This window comes from Madurella fahalii (assembly GCF_045866475.1).
Source record: "Madurella fahalii IFM 68171 DNA, scaffold_1, whole genome shotgun sequence".
Lineage (NCBI taxonomy): Eukaryota > Fungi > Ascomycota > Sordariomycetes > Sordariales > Madurella > Madurella fahalii.
The window spans coordinates 1-26,238 of record NW_027263971.1 but is presented as its reverse complement, the minus strand read 5'-3'; the positions used below and the strand labels follow the sequence as shown (position 1 = coordinate 26,238).

General features: G+C 51.3%; 7 protein-coding genes across 7 annotated transcripts; 1 reads left to right on the top strand and 6 right to left on the bottom strand.

The window, feature by feature from the left end:
- Positions 1 to 2,180: 2,180 nt before the first annotated feature.
- MFIFM68171_00007 (uncharacterized protein) lies at positions 2,181 to 3,530 on the bottom strand (the record flags this gene model as incomplete). Its single annotated transcript, XM_071055429.1, has 1 exon — positions 2,181 to 3,530. The coding sequence occupies one exon, from the start codon at positions 3,528 to 3,530 to the stop codon at positions 2,181 to 2,183; it is 1,350 nt and encodes a 449-aa protein (XP_070911530.1).
- Positions 3,531 to 4,670: 1,140 nt separating this feature from the next.
- On the top strand, positions 4,671 to 12,183 carry MFIFM68171_00006 (uncharacterized protein; the record flags this gene model as incomplete). Its single annotated transcript, XM_071055428.1, has 9 exons — positions 4,671 to 4,755; positions 4,809 to 5,551; positions 5,605 to 6,076; positions 6,396 to 7,975; positions 8,187 to 9,295; positions 9,353 to 9,571; positions 9,643 to 10,374; positions 10,642 to 11,100; positions 11,142 to 12,183. The coding sequence occupies 9 exons, from the start codon at positions 4,671 to 4,673 to the stop codon at positions 12,181 to 12,183; spliced, it is 6,441 nt and encodes a 2,146-aa protein (XP_070911529.1).
- Positions 12,184 to 21,397: 9,214 nt separating this feature from the next.
- On the bottom strand, positions 21,398 to 21,948 carry MFIFM68171_00005 (uncharacterized protein; the record flags this gene model as incomplete). Its single annotated transcript, XM_071055427.1, has 2 exons — positions 21,398 to 21,767; positions 21,836 to 21,948. The coding sequence occupies 2 exons, from the start codon at positions 21,946 to 21,948 to the stop codon at positions 21,398 to 21,400; spliced, it is 483 nt and encodes a 160-aa protein (XP_070911528.1).
- Positions 21,949 to 22,152: 204 nt separating this feature from the next.
- MFIFM68171_00004 (uncharacterized protein) lies at positions 22,153 to 22,422 on the bottom strand (the record flags this gene model as incomplete). Its single annotated transcript, XM_071055426.1, has 1 exon — positions 22,153 to 22,422. One exon carries the CDS (start codon positions 22,420 to 22,422, stop codon positions 22,153 to 22,155), a length of 270 nt encoding a protein of 89 aa, XP_070911527.1.
- A 78-nt stretch (positions 22,423 to 22,500) lies between these two features.
- Positions 22,501 to 23,543, bottom strand: MFIFM68171_00003 (uncharacterized protein; the record flags this gene model as incomplete). Its single annotated transcript, XM_071055425.1, has 2 exons — positions 22,501 to 22,849; positions 23,116 to 23,543. 2 exons carry the CDS (start codon positions 23,541 to 23,543, stop codon positions 22,501 to 22,503), a joined length of 777 nt encoding a protein of 258 aa, XP_070911526.1.
- Positions 23,544 to 23,567: 24 nt separating this feature from the next.
- Positions 23,568 to 24,509, bottom strand: MFIFM68171_00002 (uncharacterized protein; the record flags this gene model as incomplete). The annotated part of the gene is made up of 2 exons (XM_071055424.1): positions 23,568 to 24,138; positions 24,196 to 24,509. The coding sequence occupies 2 exons, from the start codon at positions 24,507 to 24,509 to the stop codon at positions 23,568 to 23,570; spliced, it is 885 nt and encodes a 294-aa protein (XP_070911525.1).
- Positions 24,510 to 24,548: 39 nt separating this feature from the next.
- Positions 24,549 to 26,238, bottom strand: MFIFM68171_00001 (uncharacterized protein; the record flags this gene model as incomplete). Its single annotated transcript, XM_071055423.1, has 2 exons — positions 24,549 to 25,304; positions 25,516 to 26,238. Coding segments are annotated over 2 exons (1,479 nt in total), but the record flags the coding sequence as incomplete, so codon positions are not given.

Here is a 26,238-nt window from a genome sequence, read left to right as displayed (position 1 = left end):
CCCATGGCCTCCGGCGATACCAGGACCACACTGTACGAGCCCTCAGGCTCCGAGCCGTCCCAGACCACAGCCTTGATGTTCCAGCCCTGCAGACGCCTTACTGTGTCTTCCAGCAGGGCACGCAGCGGCTGGATGACCACCGTAATGCCGTCAGGCTGTGCATATGCCGGCAGCGCGAACGCTACCGTCTTCCCCCCGACTCCGGCAACATACAGCACATTCTCTCCCTGTGCCATCGCCTCCAGTACCTGTGCCTGGTGGCTGCGGAGTTCGACATCGGCGCGGCGGTACATCTCCCGGAGCATGTCGTCGTTCCACTGGTCAATCCCGTCCGCCAGCCGGGCCACCTGCTGATCGTGGTTCATCCGGTCCTCGGCCATATCCTCCCCGTCCTCATCCATACGGTGCTTTGAGGAGGCATCGCCACCACCGACATTCCAGAACCTCTGCCATGTAATCGAGTAGCTGATGAAGCGCTCAAAGTTGTCGCCCGACCCTTCGATACGCGCGTATGCCCGTGTGGCCGTCCTCTCCGTATGGCCGGCCATTGCGTGCATGATGTCTTCGGTGTCGTCATCGTCGTCATCTCCCTCCACAACCGTCGACTCGGGTATGTATTTAAGGCCAAAGGCAATACAGATATGCCTCCAGCACTTGACATGTATGCTAAGACCGGCGGTGACGATGCTGGTCTCCTTGAGGCTGTCGGTGAGGGCGCTGTCCGGGAGCTGAGAATCTGTCCCGACCAGAGGGCCGCGCGCGAACAGGAACGGGTTTGGCAGCCCGCTCTGGCCGCTATTGATGTCCAGGGCCGTCTTGAACGGTACCACCACCGCCAGGTATATGACAACCAACCGCGATAGCGGCCCTGGTAGCGCCCGCCATGTGATCCGCTCGCCCAATTTCCAGAGCGGCTTTCCGCCCGTCGTCCGGATGAGAACACGGCTGCGGCTGACGAATATGTTCCGAAGCCCCCCCTTCTGGGTATTCGCCCACCGGAGGCTTAGGACCTGGGGGCGCCGGATTGGTTGGCCCGCGGTGACGTGGACGGCGACCAGGAGGCTCTTGAGGAAGTCGACCCGCGCATCTTCGTATGAGGCCCGGCGGGTATGGCTGATGACCCCGTTGCGCGACCACTCGCTCGCCTGCTGCGCATCTTGCTGTATATGCATTGCCAAGAGCGTCTTGCACTTGTCCACCCAAGCCGCATTCTTGGGCTCCCGCAGAAAACACCCATCTAGCCGCTGGTCCGATCGGTCATCGTATACGCCCTCCAGCGGGGGGACCGGCAGGGCCGCCAGATCTAGGCCCAACAAAAGGGGCTTGATCGCCTCCAGCGCCCGCTCCTGTGCCCCTTGGATGATCTTCATCATGTCCTCCCGGCCCAAACTCAAGTCTTCAATATATAGCTTGCCGCCCCTCCACTCGCAGTTCCGAGGCAGCAGCGTCTTCTGTCGGATCCCGGCGACAACCCCCTCACTGAGCGCAACCCACATCAGTGGCGTCTGGACGGCGCTATCACCTGCGGCAACGAGGAGGCCCTGTATACGCTTTGCTATGATATCTGCGAGAGAGCGGGCGGAGTCGCCTGGGGATGGTCAGCGGCCGCTGATAACGGTGAGGGTGCGAGCATCCAGAATCCAAGCCTCTGTCGGCACGCTGTGGATGCGAGCATCCAGAATCCAAGCCTTCGCCGCCCTGCTGTGGATGCGAGCATCCAAAATCCACCCTACTCGTAAAGGCAATTTTGGATGCGAGCATCCACAACAGGCTACCCATCGCAGGCGCGAGCAGCACCAACGGGGTAAATGCGGACTGTCATATCAAGCGGGTCCCGGATGCGAGCATCCAAAGCAGGCGACCGCACGCAAATCGCGGGCACACTAGTGCGATCGGACTGCATCAATGGGGCAAAAGCAGACCGGAAGATCAAACTGATCCTGGATGCTCGCATCCACAGCAGCCAACTACACGTAAGTTGCAGGCACAATAACGCAATCGAACAGCACCGAGAGGGCAAAACTCCACCGGCAGGCAAACATGGTTCTGGATGCGAGCATCCTAAGCACGCAACAGCACGCACACCGCAAGCAAACACGTACCACCAAATTAAATCAAGGAGGAAATCGAGACTGGCAGGCTAAATGAATTCTGGATGCGAGCATCCTAAGCACGCAACCTCAAACAACCAGTATGCACGGCAGGGATGGGGTATGCAGCAACCAAAGCCAACTGATCCCGCTAGGGTCGGACTTACCGAGCTCGGCCTGATCTGCCAACTGCTGTCGCCTACTCTGCTCATATAGACATAGACGAGCGATATATAGCGTTGCGCCAAGGGGGGTCGAATAACTGTATGTTACTGCGTTCTTCCAGCCGCCAGAATCGTCGATTGCCATGACTCCCAGGGCCGAGGTCACAATGTTCTCGAAGTCGCTGTTCTTCATCTCCACCCGCAGTAGCGAGTCTACCAGCGCCAGCATAGCCGACTCCATCTCCGCCGGCTCAGTTGCATGCATCGCGGCCTCCATAGTCGCTAGCTGGGCCGGAGTTAGCGTAACCGGCGGTGCCTTGGTGATCTTGTCGGCCCCGTCCCCGCATCCTTGGTAGACGGCGACCCTCATCGCATACGTCAATATTTTCTTCCAGACCCGGATATAGTTCTCAGTTGCGCCTTTGCTGATGACGGAGAATTGACGGTTCTTGCCCTCGTCGCCCGGTCGCCGGTTCAGCTCCATCCTGACCGCCATATTGGTCTCCGAGTCAATATGCAATGCCGCCTGTTCGCATATATTCCGCAGGGCCGCGGTCATCCGGTCGAGTGGGGCCCTCACATCCGGCTCGGCCTTCGGGTCGTACATGAGCCACGTGAGCTCGGCCGGGTCGTATCCCGCTAGGTGGGCCTCGAACCGCATCTTATCCAGGAAGTCGTTTGGCTCCCGGTCGCCGGGGCTGCGCAGGGAGATCTCCCGGGTATGCGTCTCGGCATCGTAAAGCCCCTGCAGCAGCTTCGCCGCGATCCCGGAACCCACGCTCGGCAGCGTCGCTGTCGATGCCCCGCCCCTGACCTTGATATAGCGCTGTGCCTTCTTGATGGTCAGGCGCTGCACCTTTGTCGCCTCGACCTGGTCCTGCTCGCTCGTGGTGCCACACTCGGCTACGTGCTGCTGGCGCCAGTGGTCCCAGATCCTCTTCTTCTCCGTCGCCGCGCAGCCGCACTTGGTGCAACCCCAACCGTCCAAGATGTCCCCTCCCATGGCCGTCAAGGGGTCGATGGGCTCCCTGAATCGCGTGCAGATATTCGACAGCCAGTTGTTATATGTTGTATTGGTGTCGATGAGACTGCCCTCCGCTGCTAGAGTGGCCACGAGCTCCTCCACCTCGCCATCTTCTGGTACGAAGCAACTCTTGTTCTCAACGTGCTTCTTGATATCCCTGGCCGTATTCATGACCAAGTCGCGGCACGATTGGCAGAACGTCATCTTGATCCCGCCCCGCTCGAACACGAGAATGAACTTGGAGGGGTTCATGGTGTCCAATTGTAGGCCCGGGGTCGTGTAACACTAGCGGCTTGGCGGCGTCGTGCGGCTCTTTTTAGCGGCTTGGCACCACAACATCGGGGCCTTACAAGGCTGAGTTAGCTGTGTTCAGGAGGCGGGCAACCGGAATCTTACGTCTCGAAAAACTCCGTGATCTGCTTCCACCGGTCCTGCTACCCCACGATATGGTTCTACCGAGGCCAGAGCTGTTGAGGATGCGAGCATCCAGGATTTGTCACATACCTATCCTACTCCAAACGCTCTACCTGGCTGACTTGACGGTCTCGGGGCGTGGTTTGGGTGCTCGCATCCACGATTGAACCAGCGTTGCATTCGCTCGAGGTTGTAGGAGGGAGAAGCGGTGTTCGGATTTACTTATCGCTCAACTGGGATCAAATCGAACGCGGTCCGAGGTCACGTGGCCGACTTCGCGCCCAGAATCAACCGAGCCTCGCAGTCGATTGCGGCCGTAAGAGGAAGAAAGCAGCGTTGGGTTGAAATTCCAGCCCTCTGTCCAAATCAGACGAGTTGACGTAGCCGATCACGCGTCTGGAATCATGCGATCTTCGCGTTTGCTGGGGGTTGTGGGAGGAAGGTGTGGTTGGTGGTGTTGAAATCCATCCGAAGGAATTGAGGTGGCCTGGGCTCATGTGACTCATATTCTTACTATTGTGCGGCCGGGGCTATCTGGCTATTCTTTCCTCTGCAGTAGATTATGGAATGGTGCGGAAATAATGGGGTTGGGATGAAAGGAAACCGGCCATTGATAAGAGCGAAATAACACATCAACTCAACAGAGCCCCACTTTTATATTTGGGATGGAAAAGGGCGATTACCTTCACAATACATTTTTCCTATTCTCGCAGAAAACAATAGCAAGATCTGCAAATTTGTACGTGAAGTGGGGCCCTTGTTTTTCAACTATATAAAGACCTCTCCCCCCCCAACTTTTCCGACCTTTCTTCCTTTCTTCCCACAACAACTCTCTCGCGGGCGCCCTCCCCCCCCCCGGGTTGATTTTGCATGCGAGCATCCTCACGCTCCTGGCGCCGCCAACTGTACCAGCTTGTTTCCATCAGCTCTCCCAGCCCAGCTCTTGGTTTTTTTTCACCATCTCCCTGCCGATCTTGGATGCTCGCATCCAAACCGCTCTTCAGGAGCCACAAGTCAGCGCTACCAATCTCTCGCCGACCCATCCTGCCCCCCCCTCAAGTAAGTCAAGTTCTGGATGCTCGCATCCAAAGCGCGTACTGAACTAATGCCCAGCAGGTCAAGATGCCGCCCAAGAAGAAGACCGGGCCCCCGCTGGCAAGGCTGCAGCTAGCGGCAGCAAAGCCCAACCTCCCAAGCAGGATAACCCCCCCGGCACTGGCAGCAACCAGTCACTCGCCGACAAGAGGAAGGCCGCCGCTCTGAAGGCCGCTGCCACCAGGAAGGCCAATGCGGATGCCAAGAAAGCCGCCGCGGAAGCTACACAGAACTCCGAGGCCCCCAGAAACCCTAAGGATCCTAAGAACCCGCCTCCCCCTAAGGACAAGTCTGCTCCTAAAGAAACCGCTCCCAAGGGAAAACCCGCCTCTGAAACCCTTGATGAAGAAACGCGCCAGTGGGCAGAAGAGTGGGCGGAAGAGTTGGGGTCCACAAGTAATCAAGGGAAGGACTTGGATGATGATAAAGAGGGCGACTCCAATGGCGATCCTGAGAACCCGCCCAGGGATGAAAATCCGCCTCCCCCCCCCAAGAACAAGACTGCTCCCAAGGGAAAAACTGCTCGCAAGGGCAAGACCGGCCGCCAGACAACTGACGAATCGATACGCGAGTTCATGGAAGAGGTGAAGCGCGTCTTTCCATCAGGCTTTAAGAACAACTCTGGTGACCACGCTACACACCGCAGGGAGTTCTCTGGATCTGGCAGTTCTGGGTCAGAGTCAGACACCAGCGACTCTGACCAGCCTTTGGCCAAGAGACGCAAGGTCGATAATCAGGGGCAGCCCCTCCTCCTCCGCCCCGCAGTCCGTCACCTCCTCCCCGGCCCCGCAGCCCGCCCCCTCCTCCTCGGCCCCAGAGCCCAAAGCAGCGCAGCACCCCCTTGCAGGACCCCGAGTCCACAAGCCCAGTCTATTACGAGCTTTCATCGGCCAATCTTGAGGTGATACCACGGCTCCGAGCGCGCAATTACCCCGCCCCGCCCCTCCCGGAGAAGGACAAGAGGAAGCAGCCGCAGAGCAAATGCTGGACTCTCGGTATGGACTGCAGCTGGAGACAGAGGAATCTTGATCTAATAGACGGCCTCGAACCCAAGCCGCATTGGTGGGATTTCGACTTCGAGCCCCAATACCACACCAAGCCGCACCCGACCCAGAGCGACATGTCTCGTGTCTTCACCATGGCCAAAGAGACCTACGACTCCCTGGCCATGTCCGGGCTCACTATCATGCAGGCTCTTAGTCCCGAGGGCAGAGGTGACACAACCCATCAGTGCGGAGTGTTGGGATTCAAGAGCATCCCCGCCATGAACACATGGCTCGACACCCAAGGTAAGTCCTGTTTTTTTGCTAACCCCCTTCCACCCGCCTTTGGATGCGAGCATCCAAAATCGCCCCCTCTCGCCTGCCTTTGGATGCGAGCATCCAGAATCAGCCCTCCCTGCCTGCCTCTTGTGGATGCGAGCATCCAAAATCGCCCTTACAAGGAGGGCCGATTCTGGATGCGAGCATCCACAAGGCGCCCCGCAAGTAGGGCCGATTCTGGATGCGAGCATCCACAAGGCGCCTCGCAAGTAGGGCTAATTCTGGATGCGAGCATCCACAACGCCCCGCCTCTATCTACACTGAACAGTACTAACTTGTTGCACAGCTGGAACCTTCCTGGGCCCTCTCAACCGCTACATGGTGTGCAACACGTCGCGCACCAATGCCAACAACCTGAAGTCTGTCTTTGAGTATCTCAAAAATGTCAAAGGGGACCGGTACTCTGAGTCCCTGCTTTCGCAGATTGCCAAGCTCGAGCAGCACAGGACCTGGATCATTCGCAACGGCGACCTCGGGCAGAGCCACAATCGCTCTGAAGTTCACTACAACATGACGATCCTTGCCAATCTCCTCATGATGCTCAAGTTCGCAACTACTGGCAGGACACTCGACCTCCCCTGCCGCTTTGAGCAGAAATTTGATGAGCACGGTGAGGACCTGCCCGGCCGCATGTTCGGCTTCACTGTGGATGACTGGTTCCGGGCTGTCTACGCCCTCCTGGTGTTCCGGTACCGCCGGTCTGCCGGCCTCTACCTTGATACACCCAAGGGCATATTCAAACAGATGGGTGATCTGGGCTACTGGGAGGCCAATGTCGCCGACTCCCAGAACCTGCTGTCTGCCGAGGACCACAGCAAAGTCCCCGAGAATGCCCTGGCCCTCTATGGTATGGAGGTCATCAAATTTGTCCGCAGCTTCCCGGAGGCATCTGTCACCAGGCCGAAAACCATGACCAAGACCCAGCTCCTGGCGCACCGCCTCAACACCCGTGCCCGCGTTCTCCTGCAGGACAACCCTGCCATCTCTCTTAGCCGCCGCCATGCAAAGCGGGCCAGAGGAGCGCGTGGTACCAGGCGTAGGAAGGGCGGCAAGTTCACCAGTGACCTGAACAACATCATTGCCATGGATAGCAAGCTGCTGGACGCGCTCCTCAAGAAGCTGGAGCCCAACTTCCTCCCTCCCCGCGCCGCCATACAGGCCAAGGACGTCATCAAGTCGTTCGGCGGGCTTACCGCCAGGGACCAAATTGAGGATTTTTTGTCCACCCAAGATGCCTTTGCCACCGAGCTGGCTACTATCGAGGCGCGGCATAAGCGCTTGGACAAGGCGGAGGTCATTGAAGAGGTCCGCCAGCTTATTTCCAACACCGCCGCAGTGAGCAACATGGTCAGCCGCCACGAGAATCCTCCGGTGGATATGGTCGCTGCAGCCATGACCGTCGGCATTCCATTTGAAGAGGTGTCCGACATCGACTGGAAGAAGCTGCATGTCCCTGGTACCGCCAAGGACTTCAATCTCATGCCGCACCAGCTCGCAGACGCGTACTCTATGTGGCTGGCAGAGCAGACCCCGATCCCCTGCACAATCCTCGGCAATGATGTCGGCCTGGGAAAGACATCGACCGCTCTGGCCCTCGTGGCTATGGATTACTTCAACTGCCTGCGGTGCAAGGAGGACGGCACGGAGTTCACCGCCAGTCCCACCATCATGTTCGAGCCTCCCAACCTGGTGGCTCAGGTCTTCAATGAGATCATGGGTCTCTGGGGTAAGTTCTTCACCGTGGTGGTTGCCCAGGGCGATGCCAAGTCCCATGGAGGCAACACTCGTCTTGCCCAGGCGGCTGAGCTGGGCGCCGACCTCCCCAACCTCATCAACAAGTGGAAGAAGCAGACCAACAACCCCGAGGTAAGTTTTCCCCCTGTCTCCCCTGTGCCTGTGGATGCTCGCATCCACAATCCAGTCGCCCTGGGCAGGGTTCTGGATGCGAGCATCCACAATCCGGTCCCTCTGGGCAGAATTCTGGATGCGAGCATCCAAAAGGCTCCCTGGCCATGGTAAAATTCCGGATGCGAGCATCCTAGGCACGCATGAGATGGTCGCTAACTCCAATGTTTAGACCTGCAGGATCATCGTCATCACCAGCTTGTCCACCTTCCGTGCCCGCTTTGTCCAACATACCTCGGTGCAGTACTATAGCAACAGCATCGCAGCCAAGGAGCCGTGGAACCTCGACATCATCAACACGGAGCCCGGTCGCCAGGTCAACGTTCGCACCCGTGAGCATCTCAACCTCCTGAAGATCCAGGTCAAGAATGGACAACTGCGCCTCAAACCCGCCCTGGCCAACAAGATCTTGAAGGTCCTGGCAGATGAGCAGGCCTGCGCCGCCATGCAGGAGAGGGCCAAGATGATGAGGCAGCGCAGCTACCTCAAGCGCAAGGAGAGGAAGCTCAAGGAGGCCAAGCGGGCCAAGAAGAGAGAGGCTGAGAAGGCCAAGAAGCGGGAGATCAGGGCCAGACACAAGGCCAAGGCTGCATCAAAGCGCAAGGCGGCCGAGCAGGAGGAGGGGAGCGGCGATGAGTCTGGAGAGGAGACCCAGCCCCCCAAGAAGCAGAAGACGGGCACAGGTCCGAAGTCCAAGCCGGCCAGCAAGAACAAGTCCAACAAGGGCAAGGAGGCTGAGGACGGCGCAGGCAGCGGCTCGGAGTCCAGCGACTCGGACTTTGATGAGGAGGACTACAACTATGTCGACGCCGACATCAGCTCCGACGAGTCGGACGATTCCGACGACGAGGGCGACGAGGATGACCAGGTGGCCAGCGCCCTCAACGACGTCCTGAACCAGCTTGAGTCGGTCAACGAAGGCATCCAGGAGCGTGATGAACTCTTGGATGCCAGGAATGCCGGTGACATGTGGGAGGCGCTCGGTGCCATCCCCCCGGGCATGGAGGCCGAGTTTCATGATGAAATCAAGAAGCGGATCAAAATCCAAGAGCAGTACCTGAAGGATCGCATGATCCGGAGGGAGAAAATTGCCATCAAGTGCTACATACTGTCTCTGCCGCTTGATGGCTTTCAGTTCAGCCGGGTCATTGTTGATGAAGCCCAGTCCCTGCGGAACATAGAGTCGGGCTTTTCGCGCATCATCCGCCTCATGACCACGCACACCCGCGCCCTCCACATGATGTCGGCCACCCCCACCCTCAACAAGATTGACGACATCAGGTCTCTAGGATCGCTGGCCTAGGCGGTCTCGAAACTTGACCTGAGGGTCCCCAACAGCGTGGAATGGGCGTATGCGGCCGAGATCTACCAGCCGTATGGCAAATTTGTCCCTCCCAAGTCGTTCATCATGTCCCGCACCGAGATCAGGGAGCTGCAGAGCAAGGTGCAGGCCGAGCGTGATGCCGAAAAGGACTCGGCCATCGACTCGGCCGTCTTCGAAAATGAGAAGTATTCGGACAAGCGGCTCCGCGACTACTATGAGCGGACTGGCAAGCGGTTCTGGTGCCTGTCCCCCCGCGGTGTCAGTGTTGTCAAACTCCATGAGGCCGAGTCGCATGCTCCCACAGAGAACTCCGACCTGGTCTACAAGGCCATCATGGACTGTCTCCTCCTCCGCCGCTCCCCTCAGACCCCCTGGAGACCCCCGACGGCACCATGCACTACCCAAGGGAGCATATGCCTGGTCTCCGTGTCCGTGTCGAGGAGCTGGGCTATGCCGACAAGACGGCCGCTACTATTGTCGCCACCGTCACCACTGAGCTGCTCCGCAGCCTCTACACCATCCGCAACACCAATGACTCGAACGAGGTCATTGTCAACCCCGAAATGGGCGATGGTGGCGAGCAGAGCGAGGACGGCGGCAACATCAACATGACCATTGTCCGCGCCCTCTGGATGGTGGCCATGGACCTGAAGTCCTACCGGGTCATGCAGCTGGACGACCGCACCAGCCTCACCAGGGAGGACGTCCTCATACAGGGCATCTCCCAGGCAGTCAAGCTCGGCAGTGTCTCCGAGAGGGAGGAGTTCAAGGCCAGGGCCACGAGCGACGGGGAGCCGCATCTCGGCGCCCAACATACCGAATACCTGCGGGACCGGGACATCGACGGCGGCCTCTCCTACCTGTTCGCCATGCTCTGCCAGGACAATTCGGTCACCGTCCCCAGCGACCGGAACGGGATGGCGCATTTCGTCATGTACGAGTCCCCGGTCCTCCACCGCGTGGCCACCCTCGTCCACCAGAACAAGAAGGAGGGCGAGAGGACCCTGGTTGTGGTGAACAACCCTTGGATGCAGCAGTAAGTCAACCCCCCTTCCTACAGCCCCTTTGGATGCGAGCATCAAAAATCCCCCCCCCCCCCCCCCCCCTTACTCTTAGTTTTGGATGCGAGCATCCAGAACAGCTGCCCGGCCATGGTAGATTCTGGATGCTAGCATCCAAAACGCTCCCTGGCCGTGGTAAGATTCTGGATGCGAGCATCCACAAGGCTCCCTGGCTGCGGTGAAATTCTGGATGCTCGCATCCTAACCTGCTAGCTAGTAAATGCTAATGCCTTGTGTCTTAGGCTCACCCATGCCCTCCTGGACAAACTGTCCTTCAGTGTCGCCTCCATCCGAGCCTCCCACACCAGCAACGAGAGAGAGCGGATTGTCGAGCTGTTCAATAATCCGGCCAGCAACATGGACTGCCTGGTGCTCAACATGAGCCTGTCATCTGCCGGCCTGAATCTTCACAAGTGCTGCTGCAGGGGTATCATCCTGCAGTACCCATGGAACTGGCCTACTATCCACCAGACCATAGGGCGCATCAGCCGTATCGGCGGCAAGAAGATCGTCGACTGGGTCATCCTTCATGTTACCGGCACCATGTATGATGTGATGGAGGACAAGATCAACAGGAAGTATTGCGAGCAACTGCGCCTCGAAGCCCGGATCCCCGCCTTCATCAAGAGCATCCACCTGCAGCGCATGGTCGCCTACGAGATCATAAAGATGAGCTTCGGCCAGCCGTTCAATCGCTACTCGTGGGTCCTGAACCCCCTGACAAGGTCCAGGACTACCATAGCGACACCAACCGGACCCTGGGTCACATCTTCTCGACAATCGTCTCCAAGATTGTCAATCTCCCGGACCAGGTCGGCAACAGGGAGGTGCCGGAGATCCTCGACAGGATTGAGAACATAGTGCCGCAGCTTGCTGCATTCATCCGCCGCAACCCGCGGGATCTGAGCCTGCTGGAGGCCACCCTGGAGGAGATCTGGGCCACCATCGACAGTATTGACTTCGATGATGAGGAGTTGGGTTACCGGGTCCCCTGGTGGTTCGAGAGGGCCGCCATCAAAGACACTGACTGGTCTAAGGACGCCCCTATCGACCTGGATGCCATCCTTGTCCAGGTCGGCGATGTTGTCAACCGTACCAGCAGTGCCGAACAACGGCAGAAGGGGGAGGAAGCGCTCTGTCAGCTGCTGGGCATGACAAAGCAGAATGGGGATATGGTCATCGCCCCTAAGAACATCCGACAGGCCGTAATGGAGGCTATGGAGCACCCTCTCTGCTCACAGGAGGTGAGAGACCTGTTCGTCCGGAAGATCCCCGGCATCTTGGACATGGACCTTGCCCCCGTCTCCCAGGACCACGCCGCAGCCGCCCCTCCGGAGTTCCCCCCGCCCCCGTCGGCCGTCAAACGGTTTCTGGAGGAGAGTGACAAGTCCCGTAAGCGGCGCCGGTTCGAGGAGACGCCTGTCACGCCCACCCTGCCCTCTCACCGCCAGCGGCTCTCATTGGACGGAGGCCAGTCCGAGGAGACGCCTGCCACGCCCACCCCGCGCTCTCACCACCAGCGGCGCTCATGGGACGGACACTGGTCCGAGGAGATGCCTGTCACGCCCTCCCGGCCCTCCCGGCCCTCCCGGCCCTCTCACCGCCCGCGGCTCTCATTGGACGGGCAAACAACCTCCAATGCCAGAATGAGGGAGGACCTGAGCAACCTAGCAGAGGGGAATGGATTTGGGTGGCCTTCTGGCAGCAGGACCATAAGGGATAGCCAGGAGGAGGAGGGTGAGGAGGAGCAAGTACGTAGGCCTGGTTGGGGATTTGGGCTATAAGTATATTATGTTTTTCTTCCTTTGGTAGCAGTTGCTACCAGTAATCTCTCTCACATCGGTTATAATGGTAGTATAGTGGAGGACTCTATCTGCAATTTGCCTGACGGTGGCATAATGGTAGTATCGTGGAGGACTTTATCTGCAATTTGCCTGATGGTGGCACAATAGCATTAAGTATCTTGGGATGTTGGGTTATGTAAGTATGCGCAGTATCCAGATAAACCTAATACGTTACTGTCGGATGCAACTCCAGCCCAGTACTCATCTTTTTGAGGATGCTCGGATCTAGAATAAGGTCCCTAGATTGAACTGCATTTACTGCCTATATTCTGGATGCTCGCATCCACAGTAGCCCTAGTAGTTAAAGGCGTTGGTCCTGGATGTTCCCATCCTCTGGAACAGCACAGCCATGACCAGGCCTATATTCTGGATGCTCGCATCCACAGCAGCCCTGGCAGTTAAAGGCGTTGGTGCTGGATGTTCACATCCCAGGAACAGCAGCCATAACCAGGCCCACACTCTGGATGTCCCCTTTCCCAGGAATAGCACAGCCATGACCAGGCCTATATTCTGGATGCTCGCATCCACAGCAGCCCTAGCAGTTAAAGAGGTTAGTACTAGATGTTCGCATCCCCAGGAATAGCAGCCATAACCAGACCCATATTCTGGATGCTCGCATCTACAGCACTGTCCTGACCATTAAAACGGCCTTGATTCTGGATATTCCTATCTCCAGACACACAAATACCGCCAACTACAATAAAGGGACATTAAGGCGAAGAGGGGTATAATGGATGGTTGACTTCATATATCTCAGAGACTCTTTCCTCTCTCTTCTTCAAGGGAGCCTAAAGAATAAATACCAGCAGTAAATCAGAACCCACATCTTCGTACTTTGAACTTGTATTACACCTTGATTTTAGATGCTCGCATCCAAGGGAATAGCCCAGCCTTTGAGTAGGCCTGGATTCTAGATGCTCATATCCACAGCACTCCTGGCAATTAAAGACCCTTAATTCTAGATACTCGCATCCACAGTATTGTCTTAGTGTCACGGGACCGGCTGAGGGCGCAGCCCCGGGTACGTGATATAAGCAAGTGGTGCGCAGCGTTCAATCACGGAGTGATTGAACTGGCGGATCTTTTGGTTCATTGGCAGAGTGGTTTACTGCGCGCCCTCTTACACTTAGCAATTAGGGTTAAGTGCTGTATGTTAGAGAAACCTTCGTTCTTTGTAGATAAGGGTTGAAGCGCTATACCTTATAGGATTCCCTTATTCTTTATATATGGGATTCAAGTACTTAACCTTATAGAACCCCTTTACCTTTTGTAGATAACAGTTGAAGCGTTGTACTTTCTGGGACTTTCCTGCTCTTTATAGATAAGGGTTGAAGCACTGTACTTAACTGAACTTCCTTATCTTGTATGGAAACGAGTTAAATCGATGTACTTTGTGGAACTTAATCTAAAACGGAGGAAATATGGCCGTTGATAGTGACTTGGTTGCCCGTCTAGTCCTTGCCAGCCAAGGTAACAGCATTCTTCTTAGGAGTCTGCACTATAGTGTACTTCCCCGTATATTACTGTAACAGAGATTCAGTACGCCAGCCAAGTCTGCTGTTCGTATACAATAGTAAGTCTTACTATAACAGAGGTTCAGGGTAGCCGACTTGAAATTTCTCTTCCTAGTAAGACCAGCAGTAGCAGCGATCATGTCCCAATCGAACTCGGGCTTAGACTTGAAGTTTCCGATGAGGGTGTAGGTAAAATTGACCTCTAAAACGAAAGGAATGTGGCTATTGATAGTGACCTAGCTACCGGCTAAGTTCTCGAACGCCGAGGTAGTAGCATTCTTCTTAGAGGTCTGCGTCATAGTATCTTTTGCTGTAATAGAGGGTTAGTATACTAGCTAAGTCTACTACTCTTATACGCTAATAAGTCTATTACGATTGAGGTTTTAAGTAGCTAGCTAGAACTTACCTTTACTAATAAGATAAGTAGTTATAGCGATCTTATTCTAATCGAAGTCAGGTTTAGACTTGAAGTTTCTGATAAGAGCGAAGAAATTGACCTCTAAAACGGAGGGAATAGAGCCGTTAGTAGTAACCTAGTTACTCGCTAAGTCCTTACCAGCTAAGGTAGTAGTATTCTTCTTAGAGATCTATACTATAATATATTTACCTCTCTAGAAGCCTATCTATATACTTGACTGAAAATCCTAACCTCTATATATATTCAGAGTCTAATACAATTCGATAAAGAAGAGTCTGAACCTCTATTGCTAGAGAGATTGACTCTGTTATACAGCTACCCTCTATTGAATCTGATAGAGAAAAAAATAAGAAATAAAAAAAGAGAGAATTTGAACTCTAACTTTAACTTCTTCCTCTCTCCTAGACTCTAATTTTAACTTAACCCTAACCCTCTTATTTGAACTTTAACTTTAACCTTAACTCTATCTTTAATACAATGTATATTCTAATTAACTTTAACTTTAACACTATCTTTAATAGAATCTATGTCCTAAGTAACCTTAACTATTAACTCTAACCCTAAAATCAACTATATAACCCTAACCCTAAATCCTAGCTTTTAACCCTAACTCTATCTACAATTTTTTATTTATTTCTAATAGAAATTAATAAAAAGTAGATAACGTATTTTATAAGCGAGTAGTCTACTTTCTTAATAAAATAAAACCTTCTAACTTCTCCTACTAATTCTACTACTATTTCGCTATAGATTCCTCCTTATTCGAATCTAGGATTATTTTAACCTTTAAGGGTATATAAGATAATCTAAAATTTAGTTCTCGAAAGACAGTTACGATCTATAACGTACTACTAATAACCCTATCTACCTAACGCGATGGTTGGCCTATACGACGTGATACCCCAGCTAATTCATAAAAACTTACCGATCTAGAGGAGTATATAATGAAATGGAGTGGAAAATATATATCTACTCCATTAATAAAATAATAAGATAATAAAATAAAGGGAGGAACAACGACTGAGAAATCCGATAATAAACTAGGATTCTTAATAATATAGTTTAGACTAAAGTAATAATAAAGATAGGTAGGACTTCTTCTAATTAGAGGGAGGCTGTAAATATAGTTCCTAATAGAGTAAGTAAATTGAAAGAAAGAATTAGTTAAACTATTGATTTTAATTGTCTTTAACTATTAAGGCCTATCTCCAATTCTCTATTCGTTTCTAGTAGAAACGGATGAAAAGTGGGGGGTTATATAGGCTACAGCGCGAATATAGGGGGTAGAAACGGATGAAAACTTCCTGAGTAGAAACGGATAACCTTTTTTGCTCCGAAAATTGTATAACCGGTACTAAACGAAAGAGAATAATCAGGAGCTTCCTACTACGAAAATACAGGTTAGTGCGACCAAAGGGGGCTGAGATATATAGAGTTAGAACTATATTGTGGTTGGGGTTGGGGTTTGGGTTCTGCAGCCTAGCGGGCTAATCAGATACGCCTAATTAATCGGCTTGCCGGGCTGCGCCCGGCGAAGAGACTTGACTGTCAATCGGCCGGCCGGACTCTATCTAAGTCAGTTCGGCCGGACGAAATTGTATCTAGGTTCTATAGCTAAGTGGGTTAATTAGGTGTACCTAATTAATTGGCTTGCCCGGGCTATACCCGGCGAAGAGACTTATGCTGTTAATCGGCTGGCTAGGACTCTATCTAAGTCAGTTCGGCCGGACGAAATCGTATCTAGGTAGGTTCGGGTAGCCGGGACTCTATCTAAGTTAGTTTGACCGGCCGGTACTCGAGATCTAAGTCAGTTCGACTCCTAGATACTATCTTCTTTTTCTTTTTTCCCCTTTTTTCTTTTTTCTTTAATAGAACCCCCAGAACGTAGTCAAGTCCAATTGGCCTTACCTACCTAACTACCTTAAGTTCAATTGGCCTTGCCAGCCCGGCCGGCCCAGTTAAACTTGATTTCGGCCTCACCCGCCTACCCGGCTTAACGATCGGATCCGACAGTTCAGTTAACCTCGCCTACCCGACCTATCTCGCCCGCCCGGCCTGCCCAGCGATCGGCTTCGACGGCCCTGCAGTCAGATGCAGTAGCCCAGTTATATACCTGTAACTACTGTAGCCAGACCTTCGATAAGAGACACCTCCTAATCGGGTACATTTTTCAAAGCTACTACCCGGCCTAATAACGTCGTTAACAACAACGTTAATAACAATAACGTCGTTAATAACAACGTCAGTAATAATAACCGATAGAGAGCCTAGTAGACTTCCGAGCCAGGATTCAGGGTTCAAAGGAATACTAGGAATTTGTGGTCTTAACGGAATTCCTGTATAATATTATGGTTCAGATCTCGGCTTCGACCTATCCTACCCGGACTGAAGATTGTATTCCTATCCAATATCAAATTATTGATCGGAATAAGTATTACGATAGGTATTACAATAGATACCCTGGCCTTGACGGTCCTGACTATTGCAACGGCCCTGACTACCTCGACGGCACTGACGACTTTGACGGCCTAACGACTTTGACGGTACTGACGGCCCTGACTTTCCTAACCGCCCTGAAATACCCGGACTGAATATAACGCCCCTATCGAAGATAATAGGGACGAGTATCACGATAGGTATAATGCAGTTACGTAGGATAGATCTGATAGATACGACGATAGATAGTATAGATATGATGGACCTGATGATACGATAATGGGTATGACGATAGACCCGATGGATACGATAATGGGTACGATAGGTACGATAGGTTCTGATGGTTGAGAGGTATAATAGGGGCATTGTTTTTTCAATTTAGTCCCGGGCAATTGTTATGTAGTGGGAGCCCAGATAGGCCAGACGACTAGGATCCTAGGGGTTATATAATCCTAGGATTCTAGGCACTAGCCTATTCCTCTTATATATTACTGGGCTCTTGCACTCTTGATAGTAAAGATAGATAAGAACGAATTTTGATCTTTTATTATTTTCCTATATAACAGTATTATAATAGATATAGTAACCTTAATATCTTAACTATATAACGGCTCTAACTTCTTTAATAGCCTTAACTATCTTAATGACCTCAACGGCCTTAATAGTATTAATAGCTCTAATTGTATAGACCTTAACGATTACTCTAATTATCTCGACTACCTTAATAATGGCCTTAGCTTTCCTTACTACCTTGATAATATCTAGACTCAATATAATATCCGTATTAAAGATAATAGGGACGAGTATTATAATAGGTATAATACCGTTGTAATCTTTATCCAAAGATAACAATTAGAATAGTTTTATAAATAATGAAAAGTATTTTCTCTAATTCAATATAGAATAAGTTTTCTATAAGATATATTATTATATATAATGTAGTATAACTAGTTTACTATGATAATACTATAGATAACTTACTAGTTGCTAATATAGAGAACTTCTATAATAAGCCGTTGTAGTAAAAGGTATAGTATAAGTTTACTAACTAGTAGTTAAGTTAGTATTTCCTATATAGATTTCTATTTACAACTGAGAGTAACTAGCAATAGCTATAATCATATTCAGTTTTTTTTAAATATATCCTATAGATTTAGAAATTTACTTGATATATTATATATTATATTTAACTAGTATTTCTATCTATAATACTCTATTTTTCTATTACTTTCTATTACTATATACCACTAGGATAGTATATATCAGATATATAACCTATTAGGAAGTAGTTGTTAACTCGTTGATAACCGGTTCATTTTAGAGAAAGAGGAATCAGATAGTTTATTATAAGATAGGGTTAGGGTATAATATATGTAGTAGGTGATATTGTTAATTCAGTGGTTTTAGTTCAGAGTAGATAGAATAGGTTTTATATTTTATTACAGTTCAGAGAAGTTCGAGGTAGAGATTTGTATATAGGGGTATGTGTTAATATTATAGAATATATTTTTATATATTTTTCGGGACAATATATTTTGGAGATAGATTTCAGGTATTTATAGTAAAGTTATTTCGTTATAGGAAATAGAAAGATTTCGAGTATATACGATACGATTTAGGGTTAATATTTATTATACGAGTAAAAGTAAAAGTAATAGTAAAGGTAAGGGTAAAGATAGGGATAGAGGTAGAGGTTTGAGTTCAAGTTAAGGTAAAGGGAAGAGTTAGGATAAGGATAAGAGGATATATAAGAGTAAAGGTAATGGTAAATGCAAAGACAAGAGTTAGAGTAGGGAGAAAAGTAAAAGTCAAAGTAAAGGTAAAAAGTAAAGGGTTAGGTAAAGTAAAGGTAAAGGTAAAGGCAAGGATTAGAGTAAGGATAAGAGTAAAAGCAAGAGTAAAGGTAAAAAGAAAAGGTAAAAGTAAAAGGAAAGGGTTGAAGTAAGTATAAAAGTATATATATATATAAGAGTAAAGGTAAAGGTAAAAAGAAAGGTTATAGTAAAAGTAAGAGTAAAAGCAAGGTAAAGGTAAGGGGTTAGGGTTAGGGTTAGGGTTAGGGTTAGGGTTAGGGTTAGGGTTAGGGTTAGGGTTAGGGTTAGGGTTAGGGTTAGGGTTAGGGTTAGGGTTAGGGTTAGGGTTAGGGTTAGAGTTAATAGTTAAGGTTACTTAGGACATAGATTCTATTAAAGATAGTGTTAAAGTTAAAGTTAATTAGAATATACATTGTATTAAAGATAGAGTTAAGGTTAAAGTTAAAGTTCAAATAAGAGGGTTAGGGTTAAGTTAAAATTAGAGTCTAGGAGAGAGGAAGAAGTTAAAGTTAGAGTTCAAATTCTCTCTTTTTTTATTTCTTATTTTTTTCTCTATCAGATTCAATAGAGGGTAGCTGTATAACAGAGTCAATCTCTCTAGCAATAGAGGTTCAGACTCTTCTTTATCGAATTGTATTAGACTCTGAATATATATAGAGGTTAGGATTTTCAGTCAAGTATATAGATAGGCTTCTAGAGAGGTAAATATATTATAGTATAGATCTCTAAGAAGAATACTACTACCTTAGCTGGTAAGGACTTAGCGAGTAACTAGGTTACTACTAACGGCTCTATTCCCTCCGTTTTAGAGGTCAATTTCTTCGCTCTTATCAGAAACTTCAAGTCTAAACCTGACTTCGATTAGAATAAGATCGCTATAACTACTTATCTTATTAGTAAAGGTAAGTTCTAGCTAGCTACTTAAAACCTCAATCGTAATAGACTTATTAGCGTATAAGAGTAGTAGACTTAGCTAGTATACTAACCCTCTATTACAGCAAAAGATACTATGACGCAGACCTCTAAGAAGAATGCTACTACCTCGGCGTTCGAGAACTTAGCCGGTAGCTAGGTCACTATCAATAGCTACATTCCTTTCGTTTTAGAGGTCAATTTTACCTACACCCTCATCGGAAACTTCAAGTCTAAGCCCGAGTTCGATTGGGACATAATCGCTGCTACTGCTGGTCTTACTAGGAAGAGAAATTTCAAGTCGGCTACCCTGAACCTCTATTATAGTAAGACTTACTATTGTATACGAACAGCAGACTTGGCTGGCGTACTGAATCTCTGTTACAGTAATATACGGGGAAGTACACTATAGTGCAGACTCCTAAGAAGAATGCTGTTACCTTGGCTGGTAAGGACTAGACGGGCAACCAAGTCACTATCAACGGCTATATTTCCTCCGTTTTAGATTAAGTTCTACAAAGTACATCGATTTAACTCGTTTCTATATAAGATAAGGAAGTTCAGTTAAGTATAGTGCTTCAACCTTTATCTATAAAGAGCAGGAAAGTCCCAGAAAGTACAACGCTTTAACTATTATCTATAAAAGGTAAAGGGGTTCTATAAGGTTAAGTACTTGAATCCTATATATAAAGAATAAGGGAATCCTATAAGGTATAGCGCTTCAACCTTTATCTACAAAGAACGAAGGTTTCTCTAACATACAGCACTTAACCCTAATTGCTAAGTGTAAGAGGGCGCGCAGTAAACCACTCTGCCAATGAACCAAAAGATCCGCCAGTTCAATCACTCCGTGATTGAACGCTGCGTACCACTTGCTTATATCACGTACCCGGGGCTGCGCCCTCAGCCGGTCCCGTGACACTAAGACAATACTGTGGATGCGAGTATCTAGAATTAAGGGTCTTTAATTGCCAGGAGTGCTGTGGATATGAGCATCTAGAATCCAGGCCTATTCAAAGGCTGGGCTATTCCCTTGGATGCGAGCATCTAAAATCAAGGTGTAATACAAGTTCAAAGTACGAAGATGTGGGTTCTGATTTACTGCTGGTATTTATTCTTTAGGCTCCCTTGAAGAAGAGAGAGGAAAGAGTCTCTGAGATATATGAAGTCAACCATCCATTATACCCCTCTTCGCCTTAATGTCCCTTTATTGTAGTTGGCGGTATTTGTATGTCTGGAGATAGGAATATCCAGAATCAAGGCCGTTTTAATGGTCAGGACAGTGCTGTAGATGCGAGTATCCAGAATATAGGTCTGGTTATGGCTGCTATTCCTGGGGATGCGAATATCTAGTACTAACCTCTTTAACTGCTAGGGCTGCTGTAGATGCGAGTATCCAGAATATAGGCCTGGTTATGGCTATGCTATTCCTGGGAAAGGGGACATCCAGAGTATGGGCCTGGTTATAGCTGCTGTTCCTGGGATGTGAATATCCAGCACCAACGCCTTTAACTGCCAGGGCTGCTGTGGATACGAGTATCCAGAATATAAGCCTGGTTATAGCTATGCTGTTCCAGAGGATGGGAAAATCTAGGTCCAACGCATTTAAATACTACGGGTACTGTGGATTCGAGCATCCAGAATATAGGCAGTAAATGCAGTTCAATATAGGGACCTTATTCTTGATCCGAGCATCCTCATAAAGATGAGTGCTGGGCTGGAGTTGCATCCGACAGTAACGTATTAGGTTTATCTGGATACTGTATATACTTATATAACCCAATATCCCAAGATACTTAATGCTATTATACCACCATCAGGCAAATTGCAGATAAAGTCCTCTACGATACTACCATTATGCTACTGTCAGGCAAATTGCAGATAAAGTCCTCCACTATACTACTATTATAACCGATGTAAGAGAGATTATTGGTAGCAACTGCTACTAAAGGAAGAAAAATATAATATATTTATAGCCCAAATCCCTAACCAGGCCTATATACTTGCTCCTCCTTACCCTCCTCCTCCTGGCTATCCTTTATAGTCCTACTGCCAGAAGGCTACCCAAATCCATTCCCCTCTGCTAGGTTGCTCAGGTCCTCCCTCATTCTGGCAGAGGAGGTGGAATGCCCGTCCAATGAGAGCTGTAGGCGGTGAGAGGGCCGGGAGGGCCGGGAGGGCCGGGAGGGCGTGACAGGCATCTCCTCGGACCAGTGTCCGTCCCATAAGCGCCGCTGGTAGTGAGAGTGCGGGGTAGGCGTAGCAGGCGTCTCCTCGGACTGGCCTCCGTCCAATAAGAGCCGCTGGCGGTAAGAGGGCAGGGTGGGCGTGACAGGCGTCTCCTCGAACCGGCGCTGCTTACGGAACTTGTCACTCTCCTCCAGAAACCGTTTGACGGCCGACGGGGGCGGGGGAACTCCGGAGGGGCGGCTGCGGCGTGGTCCTGGGAGACGGGGGCAAGGTCCATGTCCAAGATGCCGGGGATCTTCCGGACGAACAGGTCTCTCACCTCCTGTGAGCAGAGAGGGTGCTCCATAGCCTCCATTACAGCCTGTCGGATGTTCTTAGGGGCGATGAAAATATCCACATTCTGCTTTGTTTTGCCAAGCATATGTCAGAGCGCTTCCTCCCCCTTCTGCCTTTGTTCGGCACTTCTGGTACGGTTGACAACATCGCCGACCTGGACAAGGATGGTATCCAGGTCGATAGGGGCGTCCTTAGACCAGTCAGTGTCTTTAATAGCGGCCCTCTCGAACTACCAGGGGACCCGGTAACCTAACTCCTCATCATCGAAGTCAATACTGTCGATAGTGGCCTAGATCTCCTCTAGGGTAGCCTCCAGCAGGCTCAGATCCCGCGGGTTGCGGCGGATGAATACAGCAAGCTGCGGCACTATGTTCTCAATCCTATCGAGGATCTCCGGCACCTCCCTGTTGCCGACCTGGTCCGGGAGATTGACAATCTTGGAGACGATTGTCGAGAAGATGTGACCCAGGGTCCGGTTGGTGTCGCTATAGTAGTCCTGGACCTTGTTAGGGGGGTTCAGGACCCACGAGTAGCGATTGAACAGCTGGCCGAAGCTCATCTTTATGATCTCGTAGGCGACTATACGCTGCAGGTGGATGCTCTTGATAAAGGCGGGGATCCGGGCTTCGAGGCGCAGTTACTCGCAATACTTCCTGTTGATCTTGTCCTCCATCACATCATATATAGTGCCGGTAACATGAAGGATGACCCAGTCGACGATCTTCTTGCCGCCGATACGGCTGATGCGCCCTATAGTCTGGTAGATAGTAGGCCAGTTCCATGGGTACTGCAGGATGATACCCCTGCAGCAGCACTTATGAAGATTCAGGCCGGCAGATGACAGGCTCATATTGAGTACCAGGCAGTCTATGTTGCTGGCCGGATTATTGAACAGCTCGACAATCCGCTCTCTCTCGTTGCTGGTATAGGAGGCTCGGATGGAGGCGATACTGAAGGACAGTTTGTCCAGGAGGGCATGGGTGAGCCTAAGACACAAGGCATTAGCATTTACTAGCTAGCAGGTTAGGATACGAGTATCCAGAATTTCACCGCAGCCAGGGAGCCTTGTGGATGCTCGCATCCAGAATCTTACCACGGCCAGGGAGCGTTTTGGATACTAGCATCCAGAATCTACCATAGCCGGGCAGCTGTTCTGGATACTCGCATCCAAAACTAAGAGTAAGGGGGGGGGGGGGGGGGGGGTTTTTGTTACTGGCATTTAAAGGGGTTGTTGGGAGGGGGGTTGACTTACTGCTGTATCCAAGGGTTGTTCACTACAACCAGGGTCCTCTCGCCCTCCTTCTTGTTCTGGTGGACGAGGGTGGCCACGCGGTAGAGGACCGGGGACTCGTATATGACGAAATGCGCTATCCCGTTCCGGTCGCTGGGGACGGTAACCGAATTGTCCTGGCAGAGTATGGCGAACAGGTAGGAGAGGCCGCTGTCGATGTCCCGGTCCCGCAGGTATTCGGTATATTGGGCGCCGAGATGCGGCTCCCCGTCGCTCGTAGCCCTGGCCTTGAACTCCTCCCTCTCGGAGACACTGCCGAGCTTGACTGCCTGGGAGATGCCCTGTATGAGGACGTCCTCCCTGGTGAGGCTGGTACGGTCGTCCAGCTGTATAACCCGGTAGGACTTCAGGTCTATAGCCACTATCCAGAGGGCGCGGACAATGGTCATATTGATGTTGCCGCTGTCCTCGCTCTACTCGCCACCATCGCCCATTTCGGGGTTGACAATGACCTCGTTCGAGTCATTGGTATTACGGATGGTGTAGAGGCTGCAGAGCAGCTCAGTGGTGACGGTGGCGACAATAGTAGCGGCTGTCTTGTCGGCATAGCCCAGCTCCTCGACACGGACACGGAGACCAGGCATATGCTCCCTTGGGTAGTGTATGGTGCCGTCGGGGGTCTCCAGGGGGGTCTGAGGGGAGCGGCGGAGGAGGAGACAGTCCATAATAGCCTTATAGACCAGGTCGGAGTTCTCTATAGGAGCATGCGACTCGGCCTCATAGAGTTTGACAATACTGATACCGCGGGGGGACAGGCACCAGAACCGCTTGCCAGTCCGCTCATAGTAGTCGCGGAGCCGCTTATCCGAATACTTCTCATTTTCGAAGACGGCCGAATCGATAGCCGAGTCCTTTTCGGCATCACACTCGGCCTGCACCTTGCTCTGCAGCTCCCTGATCTCGGTGCAGGACATAATAAACGACTTGGGAGGGACAAATTTGCTATACGGCTGGTAGATCTCGGCCGTATACGCCCATTCTACGCTATTGGGGACCCTCAGGTCAAGTTTCGAGACCGCCTAGGCCAGCGATCCTAGAGACCTGATGTCGTCAATCTTGTTGAGGGTGGGGGTGGCCGACATCATGTAGAGGGCGCGGGTGTGCGTGGTTATGAGGCGGATGATACGCGAAAAGCCCGACTCTATATTCCGCAGGGACTGGGCTTCATCAACAATAACCCGGCTGAACTGAAAGCCATCAAGCGGCAGAGACAGTATATAGCACTTGATAGCAATTTTCTCCCTCCGGATCATACGATCCTTCAGGTACTGCTCTTGGATTTTGATCCGCTTCTTGATTTCATCATGAAACTCGGCCTCCATACCCGGGGGGATGGCACCGAGCGCCTCCCACATATCACCGGCATTCCTGGCATCCAAGAGTTCATCACGCTCCTAGATGCCTTCGTTGACCGACTCAAGCTGGTTCAGGACGTCGTTGAGGGCGCTGGCCACCTGGTCATCCTCGTCGCCCTCGTCGTCGGAATCGTCCGACTCGTCGGAGCTGATATCGGCGTCGACATAGTTGTAGTCCTCCTCATCAAAGTCCGAGTCGCTGGACTCCGAGCCGCTGCCTGCGCCGTCCTCAGCCTCCTTACCCTTATTGGACTTGTTCTTGCTGGCCGGCTTGGACTTCGGACCTGTGCCCGTCTTCTGCTTCTTGGGGGGCTGGGTCTCCTCTCCAGACTCATCGCCGCTCCCCTCCTCCTGCTCGGCCGCCTTGCGCTTTGATACAGCCTTGGCCTTGTGTCTGGCCCTGATCTCCCGCTTCTTGGCCTTCTCAGCCTCTCTCTTCTTGGCCCGCTTGGCCTCCTTGAGCTTCCTCTCCTTGCGCTTGAGGTAGCTGCGCTGCCTCATCATCTTGGCCCTCTCCTGCATTGCGGCGCAGGCCTGCTCATCTGCCAGGACCTTCAAGATCTTGTTGGCCAGGGCGGGTTTGAGGCGCAGTTGTCCATTCTTGACCTGGATCTTCAGGAGGTTGAGATGCTTACGGGTGCGAACGTTGACCTGGCGACCGGGCTCCGTATTGATGATGTCGAGGTTCCACGGCTCCTTGGCTGCGATGCTGTTGCTATAGTACTGCACCGAGGTATGTTGGACAAAGCGGGCACGGAAGGTGGACAAGCTGGTAATGACGATGATCCTGCAGGTCTAAACATTGGAGTTAGCGACTATCTTATACGTGCCTAGGATGCTCGTATCCGGAATTTTACTATGGCCAGGGAGCCTTTTGGATACTCGTATCCAGAATTCTGCCTAGAGGGACCGGATTGTAGATGCTCGTATCCAGAACCCTGCCCAGGGCGACTGGATTGTGGATGCGAGCATCCACAGGCATAGGGGAGACAGGGGGAAAACTTACCTCGGGGTTGTTGGTCTGCTTCTTCCACTTGTTAATGAGGTTGGGGAGGTCGGCGCCCAGCTCAGCCGCCTGGGCAAGACGAGTGTTGCCTCCATAGGACTTGGCATCGCCCTGGGCAACCACCACGGTGAAGAACTTACCCCAGAGACCCATGATCTCATTGAAGACCTGAGCCACCAGGTTGGGAGGCTCGAACATGATGGTGGGACTGGCGGTGAACTCCGTGCCGTCCTCCTTGCACCGCAGGCAGTTGAAGTAATCCATAGCTACGAGGGCCAGAGCGGTCGATGTCTTTCCTAGGCCGACATCATTGCCGAGGATTGTGCAGGGGATCGGGGTCTGCTCTGCTAGCCATATAGAGTACGCGTCTGCGAGCTGGTGCGGCATGAGATTGAAGTCCTTGGCGGTACCAGGGACATACAGCTTCTTCCAGTCGATATCGGATACCTCTTCAAATGGAATGCCGACGGTCATGGCTGCAGCGACCATATCCACCGGAGGATTCTCGTGGCGGCTGACCATATTGCTCACTGCGGCGGTGTTGGAAATAAGCTGGCGGACCTCTTCAATGACCTCCGCCTTGTCCAAGCGCTTATGCCGCGCCTCGATAGTAGCCAGCTCGGTGGCAAAGGCATCTTGGGTGGACAAAAAATCCTCAATTTGGTCCCTGGCGGTAAGCCCGCCGAACGACTTGATGACGTCCTTGGCCTGTATGGCGGCGCG